Genomic DNA, 18,705 nt, shown 5'->3' on the forward strand with positions numbered 1-18,705 from the left:
AAATAAGTAGGTCAGTGTGTGTGTGTGTGTGTGTGTGTGTGTGCACGCGTGCGCGTGCGCGTGCGCGCATGTGTGTGCGTGTACACATAAATTGTGTGTGTGTATGGGTGTGTGCAAGTGTGCAGATGTGTGTGGGTGTGCCTGTGTACATGGAGGTATGTGTGGGGGTGCATGTGCACACACATATGTGTGTCTGAGTGTGTGTGTGTGACACATGAAGGATATGGCAGTGACTTAAATGGGGGATGGGCACTGACCTGGAAGGTCTTGTGGCCATTTATTGTGGAGGCTTGGTCTGCAGGTACCATCACCTATAGGCTATGCCTAATCCTTCCCCCACATTTGGAATATGTATCCCAGGAAGACATTTTTTTTCACATTAAGTTGATTCATAATTAGACTTAGGTGTAAATTTTTTGAATTTCTTCATGGTTTTTTTACTCTTTTATGATCTGAATTTTATTTGCTTTCAAAAGAATACTTCCTTTCATTTTAACTAAAACCAAAAATTATTTTTTTCTTTTTAAGAATGACATTCTATCAAGGATTTTGGACCCACCTGAATGGCTAGAATAAAAAAGACATAATAACAAGTGTTGGTGAGGATGTGGAGAAATTCGAACCCTCATTTGCTGCTTGGAGGAATGTAAAGTGGTGTGGCCACTTTGGAAAACAATGACAATTCCTCAAAATGGTAAATATAGAGTAACCACATGGCCCAACAACCACACTCCTGGATATATACCTGGAGAAATGAAACCACATGTCCACACAAAAACTCATGCATGCAAATTAATAGCATAATTCATGGCAGCCAAGAGTGGAAACAACCCAAATGTCCATCAACAGATGAATGGATAAACAAAATGTGGTCCAGCCAAACACTGGAATATTATCAGCCACAGAAAGAAATGAAGCCCTGACGCATGCTGTAAAGTGGATGAGCCTGGAAAAAGTCAGACCCACAGGGCCACATAGTATAGGATTCCATTTACATGAAACGCCCAGAATAGGCAAATCCGTAGACAGAAAGTGGTAGTGGCTGCCAGGGGCTGGGTAGCAGGGTGTTGGCAGGAAATGGAGACAGTTAAAGGGAATGGGTTTCTTTTTAGAGAGATGAAAATGTTCTAAAATTGATTGTGGTAATGGCTGCACAACTCTAAATATACTGAAAACCATAGAACTGTACATTTTAAATGGGTAAATTATATGGTATGTGAATTATACCTCAATAAAGCTATTTAAAAAATACATAAAGATGTCACAAAGCAAAAAACAGAATTAACATTGTAGGGTATATCCTCCTAGGGTTGTTTTTTCTCTAAAGATGTATGGATATAGACTAGAAATAGAAGTAGACAGTGGCACATATTTTTAAAATAAAAGTGGGATTGCTTGGCTGGTGGCTCAGTGATTGAGCATCAGTCCAAGAATCAGGTGGTCACAGTTCAATTCCTGGTCAAGGCACATGCCTGGGTTTTGGCTTGATCCCCAGTTTATGTATGTGTGTGGCGGTGGGGATGGTTCAGGAGACAGCCGATCAATGATTCTCATCATTGGTGTTTCTCTGTTTCCCTCTCCCTTCCTTTCTCTGAAATAAATAAAAATATATTAAAATAAAATAAAAGTGGGATTATATTATATACTAGTGGCCTGGTGCATGAAATTCGTGTATGGGTAGGGTGTCCCTCAGCCCGGCCTGCACCCTCTCCAATCTGGCACTCTTCAGGGGATGTCTGACTGCTGGTTTAGGCCCGATCCCTAACCACTTTTTCCTGGCTCCTAACCACTCACCTGCCTGCCTGCTGATCGCCCCTAACCACTCTGACTGCCTGCCTATTCACTTCCAACTGCCCCCCCACCCCGCCGCCAGCCTGCTCAACCCCAACTGGCCCCCCTTGCTGGCCTGGTCACTCCCAACTGCCCTTCCCTCCTGGCCTGATCACCCCTAACTGCCTCTGCCTGGGCCCTGCCACCATGGCTTTGTCCAGAAGGATGTCTGGAAGGTCTCCTGATCTAATTAGCATATTACCCTTGTATTAGTATAGATTCTGATATGTAGTCAGCTTTTTCCTTTCACATCATGCCATGGACAGCTTTCCAAATAAGAATATAAAATGTCTGTCCAGCAGGTGTGGCTCAGTGGTTGAGCGTCAACCTATAAACAAGGAGGTCACAGTTTGATTCCTGGTCAGGGCACATGCCCAGGTTGTGGGCTCGATTCCCCGTGTATGGCATGCAGGAGGCAGCCAATCAATGATTCTCTCTCATCATTGATGTTTCTATCGCTCTCTCCCTCTCCTTTCCTCTCTGAAATATCTATATGATGTTAGCAGCCACACAGTACTTGAGGTCTGAACGACAACTGCTCAATTCACCCATTCCAACACCGACGGACACCTGGGTCCTCCCAACTTTTATCATTAGGGGCAGCACAGAATGAGACTCTAGGGCAGGGGGTCTTTGCACAGCTGTCCAATTGTTCCCGGAAGATAAATTCCACTTGGCGGGAGAGTATTCACTGTCCTAAGGTTTTAATGCATAATGCTATATGACCCTCCCGAAGGGGGGACCAATTTACCCCAATGCCCACCAACCCTGAGTCTTACCAGCATTTACCAAAGTAAACTTTGCTAAAGTAACAGCAAAAAACAAAACAAAAACTACTGCTTTCATTTGAAAAGTTTAAATTATTGTTTAGGTTGAATATATTTCATGTGCATATGAGCATTTTCTGTCTCATTTTTCTGTTAAAACTAGAGGCCCGATGCACAAAATTCATGCAAGGGGCTCGGTCCTTACAGCCCTGGCTTCATCTGGAAAGTCATCCAGAAGGTCATTTGGCTGTCCGGTCTAATTAGCATATTATGCTTTTATCATTATAGATGCCTCTGGCCCATCTCCTATTAAATGCCCATCTTTCATATTATTTCCATGCTCGGAATATTAATCCACTGAGAACTTGTAAACTTATGCTGCAAATTAAAAGACAAATAACTAAAGCACAACAAATAAGGAATATCTTTTTAAACTAGAGACACCACAACTTTGCTAACAATATCTGCCATAAATGGGCAAGTACGGGCATGTGATCCTGCCATTTCTGACATACACGCCACCAGAAGAGCAAGAGGGTCCCCGTGCAAGGAGCTGACGCTGCCCACAGCAGAAGGACCATTTCAGCCTCGACATGGCATCTCTCGGGACATCTCAACCCTCCCCGCTTCTAGAAGGACCCACATGGGGTATAAGTGGGGTGGGCCACACTGCCAGTCTCCCCTTCCTCTAGCCCTGCAGACAGAGGACAGAGGTGGGATGAAGGCCCCCCCCCAAACCCCAGGTGCCAACTACTTCAACCACCACAGTGGTCACCTGGACAACCCACCCCTCCTTCCCAGTGAACAAGAAAGTTTGCACTTGTCGGTTCATGGGCAGCAGGGTGGGAAGTTCATGCCGAAAGAAAAAGGAGACTGTCAAGGATCGGGAGCAGGGTGAGTTCTCACACCCCCGCCCTCTGCATGTGCCTGGCAAGACAATATATTCTTTCTGGTGGACTCAAAGGGGCCACACAGCCTTGGGCTTCCCCTTCCCATTAGAGGCTTAACCTGGGGTACCTCTCCCCACAGGCCTGGCTTTGTCCCCAGTCCAAGGTCAGCCCAGTCAGAGGCGTGATTAATGTCCCTGCACTGTCAGTTCCCAGTTACAGCCTTAGGGCTCCAGAACCCTCTTTCCAAATAAAGAGAAAAACGCCCCCCAAAGGACTTGGCTTGCCTTAAATACCACTGTCTGACAGAGGGGAATTAATGCATGCAGCGGCACCCGCCTCTGAGGCCGGCCGGAGTGACAAGCTCTTGCCCCCAGTGATTACAGAGAGGAGCGCAAATGAAGTTTCACAGAATCAAGCAAACTCTCCTAAGGAAAGCATAACAATACCTGCAGAAAACCAGGTTGATCTTTAAGGAACGCTCTGACAAGGGGGAACCTGCATTCCTCTTCCTCCTCCCACAGCCCAGATGTGCGGCACAGAGGTGGAGACAGGGCTGCACTGGGGACCCAACAGAGAGAACTCCATGAGTCATTTCCCAGCATCTGCGAGGCTGGCACGCCCCATCCCACACCAAGGCTGCTTGCCACTGCACAACGATGTTGCTCATGAGAAAACGGCCGGCAGCCTGGTTTTCCCCGGTTTCATGTTATTTCGCAAATGCCTGCATCTATTTCTTAACCTCTGAGGTCTGGGGGAGTGGGGGGGCCGGTGGGGGGAGCTGAGGAGCAGCTCCACAGTCTGGGTAGATGGAGACACAGTCTGGGTAGATGGAGAAAGGCTGCGTGCTGAAGAACAGGGAGCCCGCACTGCGTCTCTTTGTGAGAGGGCTATTCTTAAGAGGGTCTTTGTGCCTCAAAGTCTGAGCTATGGATACACCACAGAGAAGGCCACCGTCGAGGGCTGAGCATCCAGAAGCAGTGGATTGTGGCTCCCAGGGGAACTCAGGGCTCACTTCCTCCCCGGCCCCACGTGAACTGAAGCCAAGTAAGTAAGGCCAGTTTTCCAAAAAGGGCACCAGCCTATCTCTGAACAGCTCAGTGCTCAGCTAATAAAATGTGCATGTGGTTAAATCATTAACGAACAGCTGGATTCAAATGCCATTAAACCAAAGGTCCGGGCATGGGAGGGAAGTCATGTAGCCTGCACCCCACATGGACTGTTGGGGTGCAATATCTGCAGCAGGCAGTGCTGCGCCTGGCCTGGGAAGGCCTGGCGATCGAGTTCCAGAAGGGGCCTCCTGCTGCCACAGTTATCCTGCAGGCACCCAGAGGCAGGAGGAAAGCTGTTTTGGTTTCTGCGAAGTGCACCTCTCATTTCCTTTAGGTGGAGATTTAAAAACCCCTGTGCAGCAAGGACCCTTGGCATCTGTGACCTTTCATTACAAACGGTTGTGCTTTCCCCTGAGGTTCCCAAAAAGATATTGCCCCTGACTGAAAGGCAAGATGTTCAGTCTCATACTGAACTCTACCCCTCACCCCTGTCACTGCCTGAACTACTCACACAGCAGCCTCCCCATGGAGAGGCAGCTCCCAGGAGAGAACGCCACTCTGTCGCCACACGGGACCGGATGAAGACATGCATGGCGTGTTGCACAGCGTCTTGCAGATTTGAAGTGGGGACTGGAGTTAACCCTCCCCCAGGGAAGGAGAGAACCTGAGGTCAGAGCAATTTTTGTCCAAATGCTGGGGCAGAAGTGTCCTGGCTGGACTCACCCACGTGTTTTGTCATCTGGGCCAATCACAGCCTGCACTGCAGGGACGTAGCACAAGCACTGGGGCTGCGGACGCTTTCCGTGAAGCGCTGAAGGGGCCATGGTGGCCGCTGCCAGGTAACGGGGACACCCACCAAGAGCAGTAGGCAGCCCGGCCTGGCAGGCCAGGCCAGAGGAGCAGGAAGTCCACATTGGGCAGGTACAGGACCGGGGCTGGGAAACGCTCACAGGGAGCTGCTCATGCTCTTCCCGGAGGGCCTGGAGCCAAGCTGGACATCTGTGTGTCAGGACCTGAGTCCACTGGCCACGACCACCCCCTCCATGGGCGATCTGCAGCCTGTATTTCCGGGCCTGACCCAGGTCCAAGGGTCCCGAGCAAATTACCTCACCTCTCCAAGACTCAGTTTCCCCATCTGCAAAACTCCTATTCACAGGGTTATGGCGGGTCCACTGGATGCTGTGCACGGCTCACACCGCTGCACACAGCTCCCAAAACGCCAAGACCTGTCGTCCACAGCAGCTTCTCTCCTCCCCTCCCCGTGTCTCCCGGGCAGAAATCACATGTTCTTAACCAGTTACAATCAGATCATCTTTATTAAGGCCTGGCCGCGCTTTTCACAGTGGCTGAGACAACAATTCTTAGAAGACCGAGTCACATGCTGGCCAGTTGTAACAGCAGAAACATTTCAAACTCCAAAAAAAGGCCCTGAAAGAGGAGAAGAGTGTCAGGCAGGAGCCCAGAGGAGGGAGGGGTGGGAACCCTGTGGGGGAAGCTTTTAGGGTCTCCTGCAAAAGGTTCTAACTTGTGCAGGGTAACCCCATTAACTCCAGATCCTGCCAGCCCGGAAACTGCCCAGCCCACGGTCCCAAAAGGAGAAAGGAAGGGAGCCACCTTAATGCCCTACTCAGATGGCTCCTTCCCCGTGCAAGCCCATCCAGCTGTGAGCACACTCACAGTCTCCCCTACGGGTGCCACCGCACCTGGCACCACACTGCCAATAAGCCCCAACCCGGCCTAGGCCGGGGCCTCGGTGTGCAGGAGGCGCTCAGTGCTTGTGCAATGAAAGCAAACCAGCGCTCGCCATCAGCTGAGCTTTCCTGTGAAGCTCTGAGAGGATCCTCACATTCAGACACGAGTCACGATCCTGTGACTTAGGAAAAACAGACGGAGAAATTGAAGCTGGATGTCAGGAAGAGGATGCTCAGGACACTGCAGGCTCACCCTGGACCCAGGAGGTCCCTGGAGCCGTCATAAATTCCAGGGACCCACCACCCAACCCACGGAGATCCTGGAACTCCCAAGGCCCACTCCGCCAAATGTCAATGTGAGGAGTCCCCAAGGCCACAACAACTGAGACTACCAGGACCTTGGTGTTGATGGCATTGCCCACCTCTCGAGTTGAGAAGAAAGTCCTTGCTTAGAATACTACAAATCTAAACCGATCTTTTTTTTTTTTTTTTAATATATTTTATTGATTTTTTACAGAGAGGAAGGGAGAGAGATAGAGAGTTAGAAACATCGATGAGAGAGAAACATCGATCAGCTGCCTCCTGCACACCTCCTACTGGGGATATGCCCGCAACCCAGGTACATGCCCTTGACCGGAATCGAACCTGGGACCTTTCAGTCCGCAGGCCAACGCTCTATCCACTGAGCCAAACCGGTTTTGGCCTAAACCGTTCTTAAACGTGGAAATAACTCAGATGGGCTCCTTGACCACGGAATTGCCCCAGATACAAATATCCCTTCTTGGAAGATTGGGAGAAAGAAACAGGAGAGAGAGGATGGCATGGCAGTAAAGAGATGTTCTTACCGACCTCACCCACCTCTGCCCTTGCTCCGGCACTGAAGCATGGCACCAAGCCTGGGACCCTGTGGGCCGGTGTGAAACACTGTAACCATGTCAGAGCCATGCGACCAGCCCTCTGCCAGAAACTAGCATAAAGGATAAAAATAAGTGCGGTGACAGAAAGCACACACGGTCTTCGGAAAATCTGATTTACATAAAGCTACCCAGGAAGATTCTTTTCACAAGACTCACCCATAAACACAGCATCGCAAAGGTTATGGTGACCAAAATCAGGCCTTTCCCGGAAAACCCACTGAGGATGTGATTATCACTAATAACATCCGAGTGCACTGGATCCCTGATCCTCTCAGTCATGCAGAGACACTTGAAAGGATGTGTCTCCCTGTGTGGAGCACCCCAGGACTATGGAGGGGGGTGGATCTCACCTCTTGGAATGCTCCAGGATTATGGAGGTGTGGAACCCCACCTGGAGCACCCCAGGATTGTGGGGGACATGTTTTCCTACCTGGAGTACCCAGAATCATGGAGGGATGGATCTCACCACCTGGTGTAACCCAGCACTGTCGGGGGATGGGTCTATCTACTCTAGCTGATATGGAATATCTGGGCCAGAGGTCTACATTTATATCAGAAAGAATTTTTAAAGCTTTAACTTCAGCCCAGCCAGTGTTGCTCAGTGGGTGGAGCATTGTCCCATGCACCAAGAGGCTGCTGGTTCCATTCCTGGTCAGGGCTGCAGTCTCGATCCCCAGTAGGGTCAGTGCGCAACATAGCAACTGGTCGACCGGTTGTTCTGTCATAACAGTTGCTTAGGCTTTTATACATATAGATGTTCAAGACCATTTTTGGAGCAATCCCAATTTTTTAAACAAAAAGGCATCGTACTATGAACACAGCCTTGTTACCTGCCTTCATCACTTAGCAGAGATAACCAAACTCCCAGAAGGGTAAGCACCATTCCAACCAGAATGTGAGGAGCAGTGAGGGCTCTGCCTTTGGGGAAAAACGAGAAAGGTAGCTAGTGTGGTGCCAGTTGTGGGCCAGGCTCGGGCCAGGACCATGTGGTACCCCTTCCCTTCCAGATGGCAACCCAAATGGAAACAGGTGGGAGGAAGCAGGAGGGCAGGGGCTTCTGGGCTGGACCTGGGGCAGAGGTCCAGGGTGGGCTATGGGGTGGAGGCTCAGCACAGCCTCAATCAGAACTGCCACTGGGGGAGGTGAGGGGCAGATCGGAAACCTTGGGACAGCACTTCACTGAGCCAGGAGCTGGGGTTTGTTTTGTTTTGTTTTTCAGCATATTTTGTGGGGATTTCTTGGGGAAAGGTAGGCAATATCATCCTCACAGGAATCACTTACATGGAGAAAAGGAAATTAAAACACTAATACTTCATGGAATATTCTTGCAAATGACTGGCTTAACCCAATACTTACTTTTAGCTCTTATTTTTAACTCTTTTGTTCATATAACATCAATATGCTCTTTTCACTGGATAAAATGGTGATTTCCTCCGGGACATAACCTCCCCCTACCCTGTTTTAGAAGCAAAAGGCAGCCCTGTGCAGCAGAGTGCTTGGGTGCCCTTGCAGACACACTGTGCAGCCACAGCCCTGCCAATAGAGCCTTTTCGTTTAAACAAACAGTACACAAATAATGAGCTACCATTTACATGATTAAAAAATAGTTCACTCTCAACATCAGGAAGATATTTTTCCTAGCAGGACAGAAACTTTGCCCCAAATCACTTTCCTGGAGAAGGGATGAGGCCAGGGAGAAAGGGCTTATTCTCCCAAATGTGTCAGAGCCAGTGAGTTCTAACAAATAAATCTGCAAAAGATGCTATCTCTCAACCTCCAGTCCCCCATGTCAAAAAAAAAGAGAAAGGCCCTAACTGTTTGGCAGAGCGGATAGAGCGTCAGCCTGCGGACTGAAGGGTCCCAGGTTCGGTTCCGGTCAAGGGCACATGCCTGCGTTGCGGGCTTGATCCCCAGTGGGGGACTTGCAGGAGGCAGCCAATCAATGATGTTTCTATTTCCCATTCCCTCTCCCTTCCTCTCTAAAATCAATAAAGACATATTTTTAAAAAATAAATTTAAAAAAATTAAAAAAATAAAGAGAAAGGAAAGAAAGGAACAAATGCGGCACTTTCCTCAGATACCCACTCAGGAATAGGTAGTGATGCTGTAGACCAGTCAGCGACTGCTGGGGAACACTCCGCACAGCATGATCGGCCTGCTCTGATCCCCGGGGGCAACCTTCTGCTGGTGAAAAGGAGGCAAAGGAGAGATGTGTTTTTCCTCTTCTCACACTCGGTCTGCGCTTAATGCTGAGTCAGAAGACAGACAACACGGAGCAGCCACTGAGCGCAAGGCTACCCTTTCCCCCGGAGGCTGCTGGGAGGCTCCTGCTGTAGCACTACATCCCTCACTTGGACAGAGTGCAAGGCCCTGCCCGCTCTGACCAGCAGCCTGCCAGGAAGCCAAGCCCTTAAGCTCTTTTGAGTTCAGAAAGCAGATGCGGGCTTTTTGTTTTCTGCAGTGGCTTTGCCAAATAAATGATCAGATCTCAAAGGCGATGCTGAGCCTGAAGGAGGCATGCTGGGGAGCTGCAAGAAGAGGGAGCAGCCACCTCCTTGAAGGCAACAACTAAACTGTGGGTGTGGTGGCTGTCAAATGCTTGCATAGGTGGCCTAGTCCAGACAGCACTGCCCAACCTTGTCTCTCAGGTTTGTTCACTTCATTCCATTCTATTAGCGGCCACTTGGTCTGCCTCTGAACTCTGCCCCTCTAATCAAGGCCACTCAAGACTGTAAGTGAATCTTCCTGCAATCTTCACATACGGCCTCCCCACCATATCTCCCCTCTCACCTTTGGAGTTCCTATGAGACATGTTTAGACATCATTCTATCTTTATGTCTCCTCTAAACCTATCTTATACTTTCCATTTCTTTGCGTCTCTGGGGTGTATTTCAAATTTGCCTTCTAGTTTACCAATTTTCCTTTCAGCTATGTCTAATCAGATATTTAATTCATCCACTGAGTTTTTCATTGAAATTCTTGTGTTCTTCATTTCTGAAAATCCTATTTTGTTCTTTTTCAAATTGGTTCAGTCTTTCTTTATTGTTTCTTTTCCTGCTCATGTTTTGAATGTTGTCTTTACTTTAAATTCATTAAATTTTGTTAGTTGATATTCTGCAAACTCTGCAGGTCTGATTCTTCTGTCTGTTGTTTCTCTTAGCAAATGAACAGGAATCTTTATTTCCTTGTTCTTTGTGTATTTTCTCCTCTTAGCTCATGGTCCGTGGAACTTTATAAAGGAGAATTCTTTGGGACTTGGCTTGAAAGTAATGATTGGATTTGCTTTTGACAGGTATGTTGCTGCCTCACCGGATGTTACCAACTACTGATCTAGAACTACATTAATCAATATGCATGGATTGAGATTTTTCTATCATGAATGTGGTGTGGATTCAGGCAGCAAGCAAACTCACAAGAGAGACAATTTTTGGTTTCAAATATTCAGGACCATGTGGCACCGGCAATTTTCCTTGCTAACTTATTTTTTTTAATCTTTATTGTTGAGAGTATTACAGATGTCCCCTTTTTTTGTACCCCATTGGCCCCCTCCACCTGGTTCCTGCCATACCCTAAGCCTTCACCACCCTATTGTCTATGTCCATAGGTAATGCATATATGAATATAAATTCTTTGGTTAATCTCTTCCCACCTCTTCCTCCCACCTTCCCTCAGATTCGTCAGTCTGTTCCATGTTTCCATGCCCCAGGATCTATTTTATTCATCAGTTTATTTTGTTCATTAGATTCCTTGTTCATTTATTTTGATTTTTAGATTCAATTGTTGATAGATATGTATTTACTGCCATTTTACTGTTCATATCTTTTTTTTGTTTCCTCCTCCTTCTTCCTAGCTGCTTTTCTCTTCCTGCTTTTAAGATTCTTTCTTTGTCTTTTGCCCTTGGCATTTTAATTATGATGTGTCTTGGTGTGGGCCTCTTTGGGTTCCTCTTGTTTGGGACTCTGTACTTCCCAGACTTGTAAGTCCATTTATTTCACCAAGTAGGGAAAGTTTTCTGTCATTATTTTTTCAAATAGGTTTTCAATATCTTTCTCTCTTCTCCTTCTGGCACCTCGTAATGCAAATGTTGGTACACTTGAAGTTGTCCCAGAGACTCCTTACACTATCTTCATATTTTTGGATTCTTTTTCTTTTTGCTCTTCTGATTGGGTGTTTTTTGCTTCCTCATAGTCCAAATTGTTGATTTGATTCTCAAAATGCTCTACTCTACTGTTGAATGCCAGTAAGTTATTCTTTATTTCAGTTAGTATATGCTTAATTTCTGACTGGTCCTTTTCATGTCTTTGAAATTCTCACTAAGGTCCTTGAAAGTCTCACTAAGTCCCTTGAAGCTCTCCTTAAGATCCTTGAGCAAACTTATAACCATGGTTTTGAACTCTGTATCTAGTAGTTTTGTTGCTTCCATTTCATTTAGTTCTTTTTCTGGAGATTTCTTCTGGTCTTTCATTTGTGACATGTTTTTTTGTCTCCCCATTTTTGCTGCTTCCCTGTGTTTGCTTTTATGTATTAGGTAGAGCTGCTATGTCTCCTGGAGTTGGCGGATGGCCCCGTGTAGTAGGTGTCCTCTAGGGCCCAGTGGCTCAGCCTCCGCAGTCACCTGAGCTGGGCACTCTAGGTGCACCCCTGTGTGGGCTGTGTGCACAGTCTTGTTGTAGTTGAGCCTTGATTGCTGTTGGCATCACTGGGAGGAATTGATCTCCAGGCCAATTGTCTGTGAGGACCAGCTGTGACTACAGTGGAAGAGCTGCTGTGCAGAAAACACCTCTATGCCTCAATTGGGCTTCAGTGAAGCTGTCTACCAGGTGCACTGGCTCTGGGGCCTCCTGGGAGGTGCAAAGTCAGCCACTGCCTGGGGCCACACAGCTGGTGCTACAGAGCAATCTGCAGATGGCTACTACTTGTGGTGGGCTTGGAAGTGCCCAGGCAAGGCTTGCTATTTTATGCCTGTTATTGATGGGTATGGGGCACGCTGACGCCAACTGCTACTTATTTGAGAGATTTCAGGAAAGTCTGAAGCCTGAGCCAGGACAGGCCATTCATATGGAAAAACTGCTGCAAACAGCTTGGGTGAGACTGCAAATTGGATGGGGTGGGGTCTCAGGGAATCACCAGGGCAGAGTGAACAGTGTGAGCCATACTGATGGAAACTCAGATATGGCTGCCAGCTTGCTCTGCAACAGGGGAGGTCTCAGCATAGAAACAATGAACCCTGCAAGCACCCCTGTCTGGGAGAAAGCTACCCCAATTGGGTGGGATATCTTGGCTGCAGAGGCCTCCTATGGGAGTGGGACCAGCCCATTCAGCACCTCCTCCCTTCCTACCAGTCTCTGTGTGCTTTCTTTTTTACTTCTTTAATTGTAGTACTTCTATTCAGCCAGCTTTCAGGCAGTTCTGAATGATGGCTGCTCTGTATTTTAGTTGTAATTTTAATGTGGTTGTGGGAGGCTGCAAGTACTGGTGTTTACCTACGCCATTATCTTGATTCTCAGCCCCTTGCTAACTTCTTTTATAAAGTGGGCTCATTTGTCTTTTTTCTTATACTGTAGAGTAGAGCTTTGGGGCTACTAGTTTGCAAGCTTGCAAAGTCCATCAGTGGGAATAGGGTTTTTGCTTCAATACTAAATGGCCACATATACTAATATTTTTTAAACTATGTAATTATTTTGTGTAGGTTTATCTCTTTGCTGTCAGTTTTAACTTTCTGCTAACAGTACCTCTTTCCTTACCTGGTATCTATACTAGTAAAAGGGTAACATGCAAATTGGTCACGAGGCCCTCAGAGTCACAACCAGGTATGCTAATTAGTCACAACCAGTATGCAAATTGACCATTACTCCAACACAATAAGAGAGGAGTATGCTAATTAGCCCTGATATGCTAATTATTCATTAACAGTATGCAAATTGACCATCACTCCAACACACAAGATGGCCACCCCCATGTGGTCAAAGATTGCTGCCCCATGTGGCCACAAGATGGCCTGCAGGGGAGGGCAGTTAGGGGCAACCAGGCCTGTAGGGGAAAGCAGTAGGGAGTGACCAGGCCTGCAGGGGAGGGCAGTTAGGGGTGACTGGGCCAGCAGGGGAGGGCAGTTGGGGGTGACCGGGCCGGCAGGGGAACAGTTAGGCATCGATCAGGCTGGCAGGGGAGTGGTTAGGGCAGCCGTGGGCAAACTACGGCCTGCGGGCCGGATCCGGCCCGTTTGAAATGAATAAAACTAAAAAAAAAAAAAAAAGACCCTACCCTTTTATGTAATGATGTTCACTTTGAATTTATATTAGTTCACACAAACACTCCATCCATGCTTTTGTTCCAGACCTCCGGTCCAGTTTAAGAACCCATTGTGGCCCTCGAGTCAAAAAGTTTGCCCACCCCTGGGTTAGGGGGTCATCAGGCTGACAGGCAGAAGCGGTTAGGGGCAATCAGGCAGGCAGGCAAGCGGTTGGGAGCCAGCAGTTCTGGATTGTGAGAGGGCTGTTTGACTGCCCATTTAGGCCCAACCCCACCCTCGAGGGGTCCCAGATTGGAGCGGGTGCAGGCTGGGCTGAGGGACACCCCCCCAATGCACAAATTTCATGTATCGGGCCTCTAGTATTAGATAAGCACTCAATAAATATTCATTAAGCTAATGAATAAATTAATAAACAAAAATAACTAAGTTTATTAAAACTATCTGTAAGAAAAGTGTGAATAGTATGTGGAGGGATTAGAAGTTCTGATGAATTGGGAGTATTACCTCATGCACTCACTATAATTAACTAGCTTCTTATGGCAGCATTTTAGGGGCTCACACCTGATTCTGGATGTATTACAGCTGGTTTCCCAGAAAGGTAAATCATTGTCATTATTTAACTCTCATCCTCCCTTTTTGGCTTCATAAAAACATTTTCTAGTGCCACCAAAACCAGAAACCATGATTTCTACTTCTCAATTTGCCTGAAATATTTTGAAGACAGTGGTCCCCATTTCTCAACCTTGCCTAAAAGAGAGGTTCCCAAATCTATTCCCTTCCCAAAGACCCTCATTCACAAGCCTATGGAGAGTAGCGCTTTACAGGGACTGACAGTAATCCTCCAAGTCTATGACCCACGGGCCTCTAACATTGACTAAACACGGAAAGGGTTTTTCTCACATTAGGCAAATGGAAATAACCCTTGAAGGTTCAGTAACATCACCATCCCCAATGTCATCTTATCATCAACCCAAAACCAGACTTTACCTCTGACAAATTCCTCAGGCTTTTCATTTTTCTTCAGGAAAGCACTCCAGAGAATCTGGTGTATGCATTAAAACAACACAACTGTAATAGCTCGGAGCCTTGCCAGTGTTGGTGGCAATGGTGCAGATGGAGAAGGAAATGTCTCCATGTTTCAGGGGCAGGAGATCCTTTGCAGTTTTCAAAAAATTAAATTCACTAAGTCATTGGAATGTGTTGTTTGTTCCCACTTAGAAGCAGCAATATGCAAGGATATAATTCATCTGCTAAAAATGTTCTCAAACTCAAAATAGCTGTTTGGATGGACCCACACAACCCATAATTCAAAACCCGAAGGTGGAGTCACTGGCTGCACAGGGATTCTTCTTCACTTCATATAAACAACACGCTCAGGGCCCCATTGCTGGCTTTGGTGTGCTTCCCCCAGACTGCAAACCACTGCCCCCATCCCCCAACTGCTAACACATATGTACCAAAATGTTCTGCCGTCTCACTGTTCAAATTTCTGGTTTCTCACTTCCCACCCCCTGTAACTGCTGTGGCTTTTAGTTGCCATCACTTCCTACCCCCTGGGTGTGGTCCAGGGCCAGCAGCAGAAGCTCCTGGAAGTTGTTATATATGCAAATCACAGCCCCACCCCTGACATCCTGGGGCAGACATCTGTTTTTAATAAACCTTCCAAGTGATTCTTAAGCAAGCTAAAGTTGAGAAACACTAATGTTTTCAATTATACAGCAAACATCTCAGTCTTAAGACCTGTTAGATGCTGCTCTTTCTTACCTGAACCCTGTCTAGCTCAAATTCTATCAATAAATGTTTTCTAGGGCTCCTACCTCGGTGAATAGTTACTTCTATGACCATCTTGGGCATGCCTCTCTAGATAAATTTAAAGGAAGGTGGTAAAAAAAAGTGCTTTCCAAATATTTACCCACTCAAAATCCTTGATTTATACTCTTCTGGTGCAGTATACACTTTCCAGTCCATGTCTTATAAGACACTAGAGCAGTGGTTCTCAACCTTCCTAATGCCGCGCCCCTTTAATACAGTTCTTCATGTTGTGGTGACCCCCAATTTCATTGTTACAAATTGAACATAATTAAAGCATAGTGATTAATCACAAAAACAATATGTAATTATATATGTGTTTTCTGATGGTCTTAAGCGACCCCTGTGAAAGGGTCGTTCGACCCCCAAGGGGGTCGCGACCCACAGGTTGAGAACTGCTGCACTAGAGGCCCGATACACAAAAATTTGTGCAAGAGTAGGCCTTCCTTCCCCTGGCTGCCGGCACCGGCTACCCTCTGGCACCCGGGACACAGGCTGCTTCCCTCCAGCCCTGGCTTCATCCAGAAGGATGTCTGGAATGACGCCTGGAAGGATGTCTAGTCTAATTAGCATATTACCCTTTTATTATTATAGACTGTCTTGGAGGCAAACAAACAGTCACATATGTGCACTTTGTTCCCAATGCTGTCCAGTCCTGGGCATTACAAGCGTCTGGGGAGTATCCGTTTGCCACTGAGGATGGATGCTCTGGCTAAAACTGCCCTATAAGCCAGAGCCCATGTGGACATTTCCTAATTCTCACGCAAACTAAGCAACACAGAAGATGGCAAGATGCCATATGTGTTCAGGATCGTTTCCATACAGAATAAAACTTATCGGTATCCAATACAGCAAGAGCAGACATTACCAGAGTGATTTCTCCACGATTTTGGTCCTGAAAACCTCCTCTTGGTCCAGGTTCACGGTGCAATAGCAATCTCGCATCTTGTTTGGCCCCGGGTAAGTGGGAAGATTTTTGGCTTCACCTAAAAAGCAAGTGTAAATATGTCACCAACATAGCATATAATTATTTGGTCCCCTTGCTAATCACAGACACGTTTCCAAATAATGGGTTTATTTCATAGCAAGGCACCTGCTTTCACTTTTGTACATTCATTAGGTCTTCATAAGGTCATGGTTTTCGTGCTACCACAAGTCAAAATATTGATGAAAATACCATCGGTGGTGTTAAAAATGCAACGTAGCATTCACAGTAACCTCTAAAACAAATTGATAAGAGTAGGAATCCATCAACCTAGGAATTAAGGATTTTTGTTTTGTTTTACTCACATTAGTCTCTTTAATTTTTTTAATGTTTAAATTACGCTAAATATATATAAGTTAAAATTAATCATCTCAATCATCTTCAAGTGTACAGTTCAGTAGAGTTAAATATATTCACATTGTTGTGCAACCAATCTCAAGAATTTTTTCATCTTGCAAAAAAAACAACAACTATGTACCCACTAAACAACAACTCCCCATTTCCTCCTCCCCCCACTCCTGGTAACCACCCTTCTACTTTCTGTTTCTCTGAATCTGACTGCTCTAGAAACCTCATCGCAGTGGAATCATACAGTATCTGTCCTTCTCTCTCTGACTTATTTTACTTAATGTCCTCAGGGTTCACCCATGCTACAGCATGTGCCGGACTCTCCTTCCTTTTCACGGCTAAATGACATTCCATTGTGTATGTGCCACATTTTGCTTAACCATTCAATCCCCAGGTTCCTTTTTATTCTGAATTTAATTTGATAATATTAGTCAAAGTTGGGGCAATAATTAAGGAGAAAGACTATTGATGAGAGTAAACTATGACCTACAGTTGTTTAAAATACAGAGTGATTAATCAGTTAGGAAAAAATTCCAGAAAGAGAGAGCGGCTCTAGGTTGAGTGTCTCCCACTCACAAGCCCCTTCCTTCACACACAAGCACATTTGGAGAAAAAGGAGGAACCTTCAAGAAAGCCAGCTTGCCTGGCCAGCCCTGCAGGAAATGTCCACAATGTCACAACCCCCTATTTGACCCTGGGTCTGTCTAGAGATCATTATCAAAACCACAACGGCCAGCATCCTCTGCTAGAAGTTCAGATTAAGCATGAGGGGTTGTCCAAACAGCTCTGTTTACTTGTGAACTGAGAGCGAGCAGGAATGAATGAGAGGTGGCTTTCGACCAGTACAGCTGATGCCCAGGTGAAGACCACTACATGGAAGAAATGCCTCGAACATGCTATCACCTCCCAAAGTCTTCCTTGTCACCGAGTCATTTCAGTTCTAAAGATGCCTGGCTCTGGGCGTGCACTGGCACCAGACTCAGCACTAGGAAGAGGGACAGGTGTGGGCACATAGCACCATGCCAACAACAGTTCAGGTAGATGCTGATAATTTACTTCTGTGCCAATAAATCTTATTTCTGATACACAAAGGTGTTTTGGGGGATTTCCAACAGCACCAATATTAATCTATGCCTATGGACATTTCTGGCATGAGACCTACCTTCTTCTCTGGGCCTCAGTTTCCCAACTCTAAAAGAAAGAACTCTCCAAGGCCCCTCTAGCTTTGAGACTTTTCTAACCCAATAGGTTCCAGAAATTTTTCTTTCTCATCAAGGAATCATCAATGGCTATCAGTTGGTGAAGAAAAATAAATAACAAATAAATGTCTTTTTATAGCCATTATCCTTAAAACACCTTCACATCACAAGGCTTCCTTCCAGAACGTGCCATTTTACATGAGCTGAGCAAATGAAAACATGGCCAATCTGGGAAGAGGCATTTGAATCCGAGCCAAGCTTCGAGTCAGTTGTTAAATGTCAAAAGACAGATTCTCCGAAGGCTTCTGGCAGATGTGAAAGGTCATATGCGCACATGCATATGCATGCAGAGGGAGTGATGAACCCACCAACAGGAAAGGGTAGGACGTGACTCCATGGGCATCTCCAGACTGGGAGGTGGAGGGGGAGGTATGAGGAGGAGCAGACACAGGTTCCTGGTGGCTGCTCCTTCCGCTGAGCAGACCTGAATGGGCAGCCACACCACACACACCAAGCTCACCATGGGGCCTGTCAGTTTTCCAGTTCTGTTTCTGGAACTGATCATTTTTGCAGTGTTCACAATCTTTAACCTCAAACCAGCCTGACTTTATTGACTTTCTTACTGTCACCTTTATGATGTGAATTGGGGCGTACCCTATTTTCCTTTGAAAATTATTTTTTGGCCTCGCCAATGTGGCTCAGTGGTTGAGTTTCAACCTATGAACCAGGAGGTCACAGTTGGATTCCCTGTCAGGCCACATGCCTGGGTTGCAGGCTCAATATCCAGCAGGGGGCGAGCAAGAGGCAGCGATCAATGATTCTCTCTCATCATTGATGTTTCTCTCTCTTTCTCAAGGTGGGGACTGTAGGATGAAAGAAAGAAGAGCTGAATAACAGATACTTAAAAATGTGAAAATGCCAAATTATATTATTCTGATATGAATGCAGTCTCATCCACATTCCTCCCACC

At 46.5% G+C, this 18,705-nt stretch overlaps 1 protein-coding gene across 1 annotated transcript in view; it reads right to left on the reverse strand.

Annotated features, from left to right (window-relative positions):
* The window catches only part of RASA3 (RAS p21 protein activator 3), a 119,274-nt gene that overhangs the window by 64,971 nt on the left and 35,598 nt on the right, over positions 1-18,705 (reverse strand). The window contains exon 2 of the mRNA XM_059685205.1: positions 16,072-16,189. Within this exon, the coding sequence (XP_059541188.1) occupies positions 16,072-16,189 (118 nt within the window). The remainder of the gene's footprint in view (positions 1-16,071; positions 16,190-18,705) is intronic.

Source organism: Myotis daubentonii, chromosome 2, assembly GCF_963259705.1.
Source record: "Myotis daubentonii chromosome 2, mMyoDau2.1, whole genome shotgun sequence".
In the NCBI taxonomy this organism is placed as follows: domain Eukaryota; kingdom Metazoa; phylum Chordata; class Mammalia; order Chiroptera; family Vespertilionidae; genus Myotis; species Myotis daubentonii.